The sequence below is a fragment of the Carcharhinus amblyrhynchos genome, chromosome 23 (assembly GCF_965287045.1).
Source record: "Carcharhinus amblyrhynchos chromosome 23, sCarAmb.v2.hapA, whole genome shotgun sequence".
Classification (NCBI taxonomy): domain Eukaryota; kingdom Metazoa; phylum Chordata; class Chondrichthyes; order Carcharhiniformes; family Carcharhinidae; genus Carcharhinus; species Carcharhinus amblyrhynchos.
Window position 1 is genome coordinate 41,675,935 of NC_137346.1, and position 14,522 is coordinate 41,690,456.

Here is a 14,522-nt window from a genome sequence, read left to right on the forward strand (position 1 = left end):
CTTATGAGGGACTTTATCGAATAACTTCTGGAAGTTCAGATAAATAACAGCCATAGACATTTCCCTATAATAAGCAATCTATTACCTCCAGCATCTCATCCCCTTGCACCTTCCCATATAATCGGAGGAGGTGTGACACCTGCCCCTTTACCTCCACTCTCCTCATCATCTAAACTGACGTTAGAAGTGCAGGTCCCTCATCGAGTGAACTAGGACACTCTATGGAGTGAGCTGAGAGCTCATTAAATCATGTACTTAAGAGCTGAGGTTTTCCTCAGTGGGAAGGTTGCTTTTGGACAGGATCCAGACGAGAACAGTATAAACTGGTATTTGTACTGAAGCATAGTATAACAATAAAATAGTTATGAACCACAGAAAGTCATCTGCTGCCTGAATTGGGAAATGGATATCTACCTGTTATAAACACGCCTTCCAGGTAAAGCCGCGATCCACTTCTTTCAATTCAGTCGACTGTATTTGCTGCTCACAATGTGGTTGTCTCTACAATGGGGAGGCTAAGCGCAGGCTCGGTGACCACTTTGCAGAACACCTTTTCTCAGTCCAGAAGCGTGACTCTGATCTTCCTGTTGCTTTCCGTTTCAATTCATCATCTTGCTCTCATGTTTATGTTTCTGTCCTCGGCCAACTACCAGAGTCCAATGAAGCCCAATGCAAACTGGAGGAACATCATCCCATCTTCCAATTTGCTGCTTCACAGTTTTCTGGACTTAAAATTGCAGACCATGAACTTCATTTGGATACATTTTTCCCCAACCCCTTCTCCCCACAAGTGCAGAATGTATCTTGTTTTTATGTTTGGATTTCCAAAAGTGCTGACCTTTGTTCTATCAGAATATGCCACCAATAGCACCAGTCTTAACTTTTTAACACTACCTTCACCATTCTCTTTGTCTTGTGTCCATGACATTTGTCAAATCTCTCCTCAGTTCCCACTTATTTTGCTCCACCTACTCCACCCCTTCCCTTAAACAGTGTAAAACTTCCCCCTCACTTCAGCTCTGTCGAAGTGTCACACAGACTCAAAATGTTACCTCTGTTTTTCTCTCTCCACAGATGCTGCCAGATCTGCTGAATTTTTTCTAGAATTTTCTATCTTTATTACAGGCATGTGCTACTTTATTTACCTCTTCAAAACAAAAATCAATCACGTTTGTCAGACACGACCTACACTTTATAAATGTGTGCTGGTCCTCTGATTAGCTCTTAGGGTGTTTAGTCACGTTATCCTTAAATATAGACTCTAGCAATTTCCTAAGAACAGGTGTTAGGCTAACTACTCTATAATTCCCTGGTTTCCCACTGTCAACTTCCTTAAATAGCAGAATATCATGTGCAACTTTACAATCTAAAAAATGGTTCACCAAATTGGAAATGTTTACATCCCCTTGATTGTTAATTGCAAGCCTAGTATTACATATAGATTCATGGCTCTATATAATTGAGCACACACTTGCAGAAATATTTTTAAATCAAGTATTAAATATAATTTTCATGGAATAAATATTACATTTGGACAATGGAATACACAAAATTACCAACGATACTCATCACTGAACCGCACATCACTGAATGGCCAATGAGCCCATCATGTCTGTGCTAGCACTTTGAAAGAGCTATCCAATGTACCCCAGTCCCCTGCGCTTTCCCAGCAGTTCAAAGCACGGTGGCATAGTGTTTGGCGCTGCTGCCTTACAGTGCTAGGGACCTGGGTTTGATTCCTGGCTTGGGTCACTGTCTGAATGGAGCTCACACATTCTCCCCGTGTCTGTGTGGGTTTCCTCTGGGTACTCTGGTTTCCTCCCACAGTCTGAAAGACCTGCTGGTTAGGTGCATTGTCCTGAACGGGCACCAGTGTGGCAACTAGGGGAATTTCATTGCACTGTTAATGTGAGTCTTACTCATGACTAAGAAATAAACTTTTAAACAAAGATTTCTCTTTCTCAAGTATTTATCCATGTCCACTTTCAAAACCATTGTTCAATTTGTTTCCACCACCTTTCACCTTCAGGCTGGGCATTCCAATTGCATTGAACAATTTCTCCTCATCTCCCTTCTGCATCTTTTGTAAATTAGCTAAAATCTATGTACTCCACTTAATGACCCTTCCTGATTTGAATCAATACTGTCTAGACTGCAGCATTTGGTATTTAAAGGGGGCAATGGCAGATATCACTCTTGCTTTTGATGTATCCAGCAAGATATGCTGGACAAACAAAAACAGGTTGCATGGTTCTTTCCACCGTTTTCTTCAAAAAGGGACTCGTTTGCATAGATTTCCTCTGGGTATTCCGGTTTCCTCCCACAGTCCAAAGACGTGCGAATTAGGTTGATTGGTTGTGCTAAATTGACTCTAATGTCAGGGGGATTAACAGGGTAAATACGCGGTGTGAGTGGGATTGTGGTTGGTGTAGTTTCGCTGGGCCGAATGGCCTCCTTCTGCACTAGAGGGATTCTATGATTTTCAAAAGTTACAACTTCGCTGGCTCAAACAAAAATGAATTTAGCCACTTTGGTGGTTTCACCTGGAAATAATCCTCTTTTAATTCCAAAATCCATCCACTGTGGTAGTTGCTTGTTGGATTATAGGTAATTACCTAGTTCCAAAATCTGAAGCTATTGCCGTAACATTCATATATTGTACAACACGCTCTCTGTGGAGTCAGAAATTTATACACACTTTAACAGAAAAAAATCAGCCATGCACCGAACTGTTTTCACCTAAATCTGTCCGATACAACAGTGATCCCAAAAATTCTTACGGCTACTTTCCAAAACTTTAGCTTGACATCAAGTACTAACTTATTTAGGAGTCAATAAGTATGGCTTGAAAATGTAAACCAAGTGTTCCACCTGATGGGATTTGAATTATCCTGTACAGCAAACCATCTGCATGAAGTAAAATCCATTAGTACTGATCTTAATCCAATGGGAATTCATTGGTGCTTGACAAAATTCCTTGCTGAATAAATGTCCTCATTAACAGGTGACAACAACTAAGAACCATAGCTCATCGGCTAGAAAACTGCTGGTGAAAACCTACATCTTATTACTTCGAGGTGCTGCTCATTAAGCTAAAGGATATACACAAACATTTTAAAAGACTCAGAGATTTTATTCAGTTATGTAGATTTTGAATGGGATGTAGTTTGGTGAGACAGGATCAGAATTTTTCCAAACTATGCCATACTTCCTTACCACATTCCATAATCATTGATCGGCCTGGTACGAGGATATTGGAACCATAGACAGCCTGGGTAGGCTTTCCCACTAAGGGGCCAGCATCTTTATAAGAGGGAAGGAAGGGGAGAATCTGGATGGAAAATAACCACTTGCAAGAGAGATTCAAGTCCTGCTTGGGCAGCAAGCTGCTGAACAGAATCCATCCCCGCGGGAACGGGTACAGCAATACATCAAATGGTTCAGGAAAGTTTCACTATGATGCAGCATTAAACTAATATGCACATATTCAATGCTGGAATACAGCAGATTATACTAAATTGTGAAGCAATAACAAGTGCACTACATTTCCCTGATTAACATTAGCTGGCTGTATTACATGGCAGTGTCACAGTTCTCAGGTCTTTTGCTCTTTCAGCTTGATGTCTAAACACTAAATTGCTGGCTTTAAGTAGTGAAAATAGAAGGTTCAGAGAGGAGTTGGCCAAGCAGATAAGAGAAGCAAAGGTAGAGTATGAGAAGAGACTGTCAGTTAACATGAAAGAGAATCCAAAGGTTTTCTGTAGGCATATAAGTGGTCAAAGAGTGGTTGAAGGAGGAGTGTGGCCATGAGCTAGCAAAAGGAAGATTTACAGATGGAGGCAAGGGTCATGGCTGAAGTATTAAATTAATACTTTGCATCTGTCTTTACCAAAGGTGAAAATGCTGTGCAAGCAGATCATGGTGAAGGAGATAGTTCACACACTTGATGGGTTTAAAATTGAAAAGGCATTATTGGATAGGATGTCTGCACTTCAAGTTATTTAAAAGGGTGGCATGGTTGCATGGTTAGCACTTTTACTTCACAGCGCCAGGGTCCTGGGTTCAATTCCGGCTTTGGGTCACTGTCTGTGTGGACTCTACACCTTCTCCTCATGTCTGCATGGGTTTTCTCTGGGTGCACCAGTTTCCTCACACAGTCCAAGATGTGCGGTTAGGTTGGTTGGCAATGTTCATTTGACCCTAGAGTCAGGGGGATTAGCAAAGTAAATGTATGGGGTTCTGGGAATAGGACTTGGGTGAGATTGTGGTCAGTAAAGACTCGATGGGCTGAATGTCTCCTTCTGTACTGTAGGGATTCTATGAAAGCTGATAAAGCACCAGAACTGGGTGGGAAGCAGGAATAGAGATTGCAGAGCCACTGGCCAGAATTTTCCCATTTTTTTTAGACACAACACCTTGTTCAAAAAAGGGTATAAAGCTAAACCTAGGTTTTGGAGTTGCATCTAGAACTGATAATTTGGGATAAACTTAATAGTCACTTGGGCAAATGCAGGCTAATTAACGAAAACCGGTGTAGATTTGGTGAGGGAAAATCATGTTTGGTTAACTTGTTTGAATTTTTTGATGAATTACAGAGAACGTTGATGGTGGTAGTGTTGTTGATGTGGTGTATATAGACTGCCAAAAAGCGGTTGATAAACTGTTGTACAACAGACTTGAAAACAAAGTTCGAGCTTATAGAATAAAGGTGACAGTAGCAACATGAATGCAAAAGAATAGCAGTTAACAATTATTTCTCAGACTGGAGGAAGGTTTATACTGGTGTTCCCCAGGAGTAGGTATTAGGGCCCTTGCTCTCCACAATATATTAGCAGCCTAGAACTTGGTGTACAGGGCACAACGTCAAAATGACACAAAATTCAAAAGTATTGTGAACTGAAATGAAGATTGTGTAGACCTTCAGAAAATAAATGACTCAGATTCGTGGAATGGGCTGACAAGTGGCAGACGAGATTTAATGCAGAGAGGTATCAGATGATTAATTTTGGTAGCATAAGCATGGAGACTGCTATGTAGGACAAATTTGGGTGAAAATAGCTAGATTTGTGAATCTAATTTTAATCTCAAGGCACACCCAAGTTTCAGCATTACAGCAATAGTTCCAGACTTTGAAATTAGGTAAATTAGTTATCAATTAGGGCCATAGCCATCACTTCCCAATACAGAGACAACTGGTTACATATAGCTTGACAGACACTATTCCATAGGCTTATAGCATGACAAGGAGGCAGGCCTCCATGGACTATCACAGTACGTGATTTTTGGAATTAGTGGGTATTTATTTCTGAATGATAGAAAATAAAAGGGCACAATCGTAAAGGTGTGCAGTAGCAGAGACCGGAGTGCATATGGGCATAACTCATTGAGGATGGCAGGACAGATTAAGAACATAAGAACATAAGAAATAGGAGCAGGAGTAGGCCATCTAGCCCTTCCAGCCTGCCCCGCCATTCAATAAGATCATGGCTGATCTGAAGTGGATCAGTTCCACTGACCCACTTTCTCCCCATAACCCTTAATTCCCTTGTCTATCAGAAATCTATCCACCCGTGACTTAAATATATTCAACGAGGTAGCCTCCACCACTTCAATGGGCAGAGAATTCCAGAGATTCACCACCCTTTGAGTGAAGAAGTTCCTCCTCAACTCCGTTCTAAACTGCCCCCACCCCTTATTTTGAGGCTGTGCCCTCTAGTTCTGTTAGGTTGAAAGAGGTGTTCTAGCAAGAGAGGCATGAAATATAAAACCATGAAAGTTATGCTAAACCTGTACATTCCGAGTGTGTCCGGTTCTGGCTGCCACACTTTCAGAAGGATGTAACAGCATTAGAGAGAGTTCAGAAAAAAATCACGAGATTCTTTCAAGGGATGAGAAACTTCAGTTAAGTAGATAGATTGGAGAAATGGGGACTGTACTTGTTGGGAAGAGAAACTTTGAGAGAAGATTTGATGGAGATGTTCAAAATCATGAGGGAGCTGGACAAAATAGATCAGTAGAAACTGATTCCACTGATAAAAGGATTGAGATCCAGAGGGCACAGATTTCAGGTAAATAGCAAAAGAAATAATGGCAACATGAAGAAAACCTTTTTCATGCAGCGAGTGTTTAGGTATGGAATGCACTACCTCAGAAGATGAAGAGATATTGAAGAGGGGATTGAATTATTATCTGTAAAGGAAGAATGTATAGGGTTACAGGGAGAAGGCAGAGAGGTGGCTCTAAGTAAACTGCTTCTTCCAAGAGCCAGCACTGATAAGATGGGCCAAATGGCCTTCTTCTGTGGTGGAATCATTCAATTATTATGATTCAACTGAACCAAACAAAGTCCTTCTTACCCAAGCTGAAGAATTGCATGGTGTCCCAACCCTGTAGATTAACACAAATGAGAAAGGCTGTTCTGCCATGTAATTTTATCTTGTTAAAACCAAATTAAAGTTAAAACTATAAGTTTGATGTTTTAGATGCAAATGAATGAATAGTAATAATAGAGGGAAAAAAACTAGAATTTATGCACTCTGTCACAATGAAGCCCTGCTAACCACTGATAAGCAACAACATCTTTTGTCTTGGGTGTTGAATATGCAGAAGGAAATAGTCAATTAGTACTACGCCACTAGGTATGCAGAGTTATGTGTTCAATTGAATAATCTATTCACAACATAGCACTGAGACAAAGATTTCCATTAATATTCTTCTTGAAAAATATTTAAATACTTTTACATTTATTTAGATTCTATGCCTGGGGACATTACCTACAACAGTGAACAAGCAGGATGAGATTTTGCATATTTTGAAAACAATAGAGTAAGAAATAATATTCAAGAAAAAGTAATTTAGAGTGTCAAGCCATTCTAAACACTTTCACCAATACCGTGGGTGAATTGCAAATTACTTCAGTCCTTCAATTTCCCCAGTTTTTAAGAAGTACTGACCATATCACCCAGTGAAAATCAGGGACCCCAATGGAGGAAAAAAAATCAATTGAAGGGAATTGAAGATGACGTACACTTATGCTTCCAACCCTTAGATCTAAAGGAGATTAATGCAATAGAGTCAGGCCTGTAATTGTGCAATAAATCATAAAGTTGCCAGGGCATCAAGAGTTAATTAGAATAGTTCTTTAATTGCTGCTGTTTTAATTAGCAATCTGTGGCACCCACAATGGAACAATCACATGCTGGGGAAGGCCAGTAGGGGATACTTTGTGGTACAGTATGGAGCTTTATTTTCACTTTCTTTCCTTCATTTTGTCTGAGTTTACTATTTCTTTGTAAGAAACAGGATTGGACGAACAATCAATTCACAGGGCTATTTTATATTTAAAGATTCCTTTGTTTTCTGCAGGGCAGTAGGTGCAGGAAAAATGCATGGTAATTAAATTGAAGTTTAATAACTGATTCAACCATCAAACAATTCAAAGTAATACAGTTTGCACTCCCACGTACTGTTGAACTAAATATTAAATCACAAGCAATTGCTTCATGCTTTAATGAACAAAGACGGTTTCAATCGAACACAACACTGACTTGGCGACAGTAAACTCGGAACTTTCAATCAAGCAACTGAAAGGAACTCTTAACCCAACACATTGTCGGAACCAAAGTACAACGCACATTCTACAGAGCCTGGTCTTTGTATTTTTCTCCATCTCCTTCAATTCTATGACACATTACACAGACCGTACAACGTTGAGATAAATACCTCTCAGAGGATGTAATAAAGTGCTTCAGAAAAAAAATAAGTCCTTGAATGTCAGTTTACCGGAAATTGCCAAACTGTCCCAACAGAACACGCTCTCTTTACAAATCCCCCATCAGCGGTGCTAATTAGAATTCAGTTGCCCAGCAACAATATGAACCGAGGCAGACGTTTGAACAAATTTGAGTTATCTCTTATCAGAAGAATCCAATAGAAACATTGTGATTCTGTTCCTGGTGTGAATTAAATGGAATCACTCTGAAAGGTCCAGTGTAAACATTCACCTGGAGGATTTAATGTGGATTTCCTGTGCATCTCCAGCTACGGTTTGGGTTTAATTCGGGAGTTATTTCGGACAACAAGCTGTTCGGAAAGTGTGGCCCAAACTTTTCTTTTTAAAAATCAATGCTGCCCAGAAAATGGGTGGAGAAAACGTTCTGATTTGAACGTATTGTCTACACTTGGTTTTCGGGATTCCCCCTACACCAGCCCCGTGTGCAGCATGAACGCACCCAGCACACTTACCCTTGTTCCTCCATCATCTCGTGGAGCTCCATGCATTTGAGCTCGACTCGTCTTTTCCGTTCGTGGTCCAGTATTTCTCGATTGGCCTTTTTCACCACCAGCGTCGGTTCCATTTTCTTGGGGTCTTCTTCGGCAGCACACTCGGCGCCACTGTCCGGCCTTGGGCAGACTGCAGGCACGTTCCGCTGGCCGCAACCATTTGTGCAGCTTTCCCGAGGAGAGAGCGAGCCATCGCCGTTATTGTGCATGTTGATGACGAACGAATTACCACTTTAACTCTGCAAGGGAAATACAACAGAAAAAAAAACAGGACTTCAGTGTCATTGAATCCACAATCAGATCATTCAAAGTGAAGGGTTTCAACAGGAAGAGGGGCCGATTATGTCGGAGCCTTACTAGGGCACTATTTTAAGAGCAGGGCGGCGATTTTATCTTTACCAAAACCTTTCCGGTGGAGAAGACAGTGTCGAATTCAATAACATATCTGCCGTTTTACAAAGCCTGACGCTGTTCATTATTAAATTCACTAAGTGACATCTGGTGGATAGGGTCATACGGAACTAGTCCCAGCCTCGTTAATGATCTGCTAGTTTACCGAACGCATAGTGATTGCAATTCAGTGATTCCACTGGTTATTAACATGCATTAGAGATTACAGAGCTAAATTCAATTATGTCACTACTCCAGGAAGTAATACTGCTCAGCATAAACTCCACTGGTCAAGTATGTGGATAACTGCCCGGATCCCAATGCAACTCTTTCCAACATACTGTACAGCCATACCCCACAAATACAATATCGTTATTAATCTAAAAATGTCTATTACCCATTCGCAGCCCCAACTTTAACCAGTCCGATGCTGTTAGCATTGAGTCCAAACGTTCACAAAACCTATCACCATCCGTTGCGTTGGCCACAACAAGCCCAATTGATGTGTTGCTGAAATCAGGTAATGGAATTAGGAGTCTCTCTGTTGAGGTACTGTCCACGGTGCTGAAAACCGGAACTCCTGGCGCTGTGCCGCTGTCCCGGGTCCAGAAAGCAGCTGCTTTTTTTGCCGCTGTCCGCGGTGCTAAAGAGAGGCTCCTGGCGCGGTGCCGCTGTCCAGGGTCCTGAAAGTAACTGTTTAGGCGCTGCCCACGTTTCTGAACACGGAGCTGTAGGCGCTGTGCCGCTGTCCAAGGTCCCGAAAGCAACTGTTTGACGCTGTCCGCGGTATTGAAAGCGGCAGATCTCCAGCTCGACGTTGCTTCTCAACGTTGTTGAAGGCAGTTATCCGTGGAGTGTTGCTGTCCACGGTGCTAAAGACAGGAGCTCTGGCTGCTGGGTTGCTATCCACAGTGTTGATCAGACTTTAATCACAAGGTGCAAGTTTCCGAGGAGCTGCAGTATCCCGCTCTCACCATTTGTGGTGCAGTAAGGCGAAGCGCTGTGCAGGGTGCTGACACTGACTGCTCGCTATGCTTAACGCGGCTCTGATACCTCACTGATCCCTTCGGAAATCTGTCACGCCAATCTCTTGGTCAGATGGGACAGACATACACCCTTTGAGCGTGACAGTGTCCCCGCCTGTGGAACTATCAATGTTGCCCGCTCCCGACCTACGAAAATCTCCCTGGAGAAGAGCTCGAAACGTGGCAGTTTAAACACTGAGAAAAGGTTTGCTTTGCCAGCTATCTGGTGTAATACTACGCGTCGACTGTTGCTAACACCTCACACATATAAGTACAGTTCTCCACAGTACAGCGCGCACTTGTCAACTCCCAAGCGGAAATTGGAGCTAAATCCTCCTTATGATATTAAAAGCCAGGCGCTATAATTAAAAATGTGTAGCGTCGCCTCCCAACCGGTCAACTCGAATGTGGGGAAACAAAACAGGAAACGAAATTTACAACTTCTACATTAGCTTAAATAGGACTTCCGTGCGGGATTTGGCGACTGTACAACTGGATCTATTCTTCGTTTCTTTTTTTTTAAAAAAAAAACTAGATTTAAGCCCTAGAGAATCTATTAAGCTGGGGTGTAATTATATCCTAGGCAGAAATAAATTCATTCTCTTCGGGCGAACTCGTCACTTGCGTAAAACACAATCAGGTATTTCACTGAAACGCAAGCTGACGGCGGAAATGGAAGTGAAGACACACAGTTCCTACTTCTCTCTGAAGTGAAAATGCCGCTTTCAATCGCCTGGTTTACCCACACCGTGCGGAAGAAAGGCCAAAGATCAAGAATGCAATTTCTTCCAGTCCATTCCCATTGTATCGTCGCAGACCTCAAAATACAGGAAACTTAAGAGCTCATCATGCAGTTTGTCGCGTTTGTTACCCCCACTGAACACAATTTCCGTCATCAAGATATCCTCGAACTTTCTTCTATCCTTGCAGTCATTTTATTCCTTATGGGTGATTTGGTAATCTATTTGACATCCAAATGATAATACAGACTGAGGGAGTGAGGACTCGGCAAGCATGGCCGAACAAACAGCTTTTGATCAAATCCACAAAACGAACACAGCCGAATGTGAAAGGCCTCTGGCTCAGAGCTGCCTTTTCTCTGGTGGATTCAGGTTAAAGAGATATGCTCCCACTACTCCCCCCGCCCCCACAATAAAAGCCACATCCAAACATCACTAAAGGTACTTGCTAAAATAAATTCTCCCAAATAGTTGCTGAACTTCTGCTCACGTCATGCAGAGTTACTTTAACGCGTGTTTTGGGGTCTATTCACTCTAATCCCTCAGAGCTGCACATTAAGACAGTTTTCTGCGAAGTGTCGTATATGAAAGTGAGGATTACACAATCCTCAGAGTGAAACTACTGTGAAACATTGTAGGAGCAAACAAACCATTGAAAATGTCTTCATTTCACGCCTTTGTATAAGAGAGCCACGATTCGCAAATGACCCTATTTATGTCCGGCACAACCTAAATAGTCACATCTTTACTTGCAACAGCCCCTGTTGCACAGGGTTGTGCTCCCCTCCCCTCCCCTCCCCACCTCCCACCGCACGTCAGCTCAGGGAAAGCATTCATATAGAATTTCAATACTGACTTTCAGCTGGTTGTAAATTATTGATAGCAAAAAGAGGTGTGACATCTTTCACCATTGGAAGATGATCAAGTGCACCTACCCAGCTATACAATGGTTCTCATGTATATTAGATGAGTCACATCATTGAAAGTTGAAACAGGTAGGCCTGGGCTCCATGTGAATTGCATTTTACCAGTCTCCTCTCCGAGAAACAAGCTAAACTTAAAACACTGCTGCAGTAGCGCCCTAACACCCGACTCTTGTCCCTTTCCAATTCTAACAGGAGAAAGTGGAAATCTAGTTGAGAAGACCATCACCATGCCCCCATTGGTACACATTAGAAAACATGACCCTGACCACGATGGAACACATGGTACATTGTCAGGAACACTTTACTTCAGGATATCAAATAAAAGACTTCCACTTATATAGTGTTTTTCATCACCACCAGATGTCTCAGTGCTATGTAGCTAATGAAGTACTGTTGGAGTGCAGTCAACTGTTGTAATGTAGGAAATACAGCAGTGAATTGCATACAGCAAGCACCCATAAATAACAATGTGATAAAGACCAGATAATATTTTACGTGATATTAATTGAGGGGTAACAATTGGTCAAATACTGGTGATATTTCATTTGTTCTTCTTTGAAATTGTGCCATGGGAGTGCTTACATCCACCTAAGAGGGCAGCTAGGGCCTCAGTTTAATGCATCATCCAACGGACCGCTCCTCTGAAGTGCAACACTCTCTGAACAATACAACAGAGTGAAAAAGTTTTATCTGTAGTTGTCATGGAATAGAAGGGACAAGGCAGCATAAGTACAGAGTTGGCTGAGTTATAGGAGACAGTTGTGGACAATTAGTTTTGATTTCTGATGGACTGATATTAAAACCACTGCTTTTTATGATGCACATCAATGGCGAGACTGGGCACACTTTCAAAATTTGCAGATGACTCAACATTAGAAGTTGCTTGGAGGATGGTGATGGATTTCACGAGGACATTGAAATAGGTGGACACATGGCAGATTATGTTTAATGCAGAGAAGTCTAAAATTATACATTATGGTAACAAGAATGAGGATAGGCACTCTAATTAAATTGTTTAATTCTAAAGGTGCTGCAGGAATAGAGAGGCAAGGGATCTTTGTGCACAAATCATAGAAGGTGGCAGGGAAAGTTGATAAAGTGGTTAAAAAGGTTTAAGGGATACTGGGCTATATAAACGAAGGCATAGAGTACAAAAGCAAGGAAATTATGATGAACCTTTCAAAGCTACTAATTCTATCTCTCTGGAGTAGTGTGTTCAATTCTACCACACTTTAGAAAGGAAATGAAGGCTTTGGAGAGGGGGAAGAAAAGATCTAAGAGAATGGTTCCAGAAATGAGATACTTTAATTACAGGGACAGATCAGAGAAGCTGGGGTTGTTCTCCTTGGAGAACACAAGTTTGAGAGGAGATTTGACTGCAATCAGTAAGGATAGGCAACAACACCTCCTCCACAATCAACCTCAACACCAGTGCCTCACAAGGTTGTGTCCTCAGCCCTTTACTACACTCCTTACACACCTATGACTGTATGACCAAATTCCCCTCCAACTCGATTTTCAGGTTCGTAGTGGATCAGATCTCAAACAATGATGAGAAAGAGTACAGAAATGAGATAGAGGATCTGGTGAACTGGTGTGATGACAATAATCTCTTCCTCAATGTCAGAAAAATGAAGGAGATAGTATTGACATCGCTCCTGTCTACATCAATGGGGATGAAGCGGAAATGGCGGAGAGATTCAAGTTTCTAAGACTCCAGATCAACAACCTGTCCTGGTCCCTCCATGCCGATGCTATAATTGAGAAAGTCCACCAACACTTCTACTTCCTCGAGAGGCTTAGGAAGTTTGGCATTTCTGCTACGATTCACACCAACTTTTACAGGTGCACCAACTTTTACAGGTGCATGCCTTCTGGTTATATCACAGCTTGGTATATCTCCTGTTCTGTCTGAGATCGCAAGAAACTACAAAACGTCATGAACGAAGCCCAGTCCATCAGGCAAGTCAGCCTCCCATCATTTACACTGTCCACACTTCCCGCTGCCTTGGAAAAGCAGCAAGCATAATCAAGGACCCCATGCACCCCAGACATACTCTCTTCTACCTTCTTCTGTCGGGAAAAAGATACAAAAGTCTGAAATCACAAATAACTGACTCAAAAACAACTTCTTCCCTGTTGCCATCACACTTTTGAATGGACCTATCTCATGTTAAGTTGATCTTTCTCCACATCCTAGTTATGACTGTAACACTACATTCTGCACTCTCTCCTTTCCTTCTCCAAGTACAGTATGTTTTGTGTGTATAGCGTGCAAGAAACAGTACTTTTCACTGTATATACTAATACATGTGACAATAATAAACCTAATCAAATCTAAGATATATGCTTGGGATCATTCAGATGCAGATTCAATCCCACGCTCCGCTGTTGCAAAGCTTCAAGAAATGCACAAGTGTTTTCCTCCACAGGCTAAAGTGAGACTAAGTTTTGAGACTCGACTGTGTTTCTCCTGGGCACCTAATGGTGGACACTCATCAGTCTACTGTCCTCAAAGTCAGCTCAGATACAAGAAATATATTAATTGAGCAAAGAACATCAGTAAAACAGGATGAAAATTTGTATAACAAGGCATCCAGCTGGAGCAAGCACATTAATACATGTATTTGATGGCAAATTTGAGACTTCATCTTTGTATCTAACTGGACTCCTTAAACCCCTCAATCTATTTCTCCTGCCTCAAAATTCTCCTCCAAGTCCATCTCTCGGCCCAATGTTTTGGTCAACCTTCCTAATAGTTTCTTCTTCACCTCAACATCCATTTTCATTTGATTAAATCTTAGCGAAACTCCATAGGACATTATTCCATGTTAAAAGGGCTATCTAAGCGAAAGATGTTTGTTGTTATGATGCAGACGACACCAAGCTCCAGGAATGAGTTTTTTTTTCCCATTTTGAACAATATCCACATTGAACATTCCCAGCTAAATTATAATACAAGCTAAATCAGATTAAATCCCGCCTTAATAATGTATATTAAACTATAGAAGATCTCACTTAATGTACTACTGGGACATTTAACTTTTTATGGTACTAGTGGGAGATTTTACCTGCCATATCTGAGGGCTCTAAGTGAGGCTGCTAAATTTTGATTTGTATTGTGAAAGGTTGATTTCATCTGATGCTTTAATAGCCAG

General features: G+C 41.5%; 1 protein-coding gene across 7 annotated transcripts in view; it reads right to left on the reverse strand.

Annotated features, from left to right (window-relative positions):
- The window catches only part of srrm3 (serine/arginine repetitive matrix 3), a 705,551-nt gene that overhangs the window by 289,403 nt on the left and 401,626 nt on the right, over window positions 1-14,522 (reverse strand). For 4 of the 7 annotated variants that reach the window (XR_013889297.1, XM_080210887.1, XM_080210883.1 and 1 more), the window contains exon 6: window positions 8,245-8,522. Coding sequence is in view for 6 of the 7 variants with exons in the window: in XM_080210887.1 (XP_080067013.1) it covers window positions 8,245-8,492 (248 nt within the window). In the remaining variant the exon portion in view is untranslated. Of the gene's footprint in view, window positions 1-8,244; window positions 8,523-8,640; window positions 8,825-9,070; window positions 10,042-14,522 lie in introns of those variants that run through there. The other 3 variants (XM_080210884.1, XM_080210886.1, XM_080210885.1) reach the window with 3 other exon arrangements.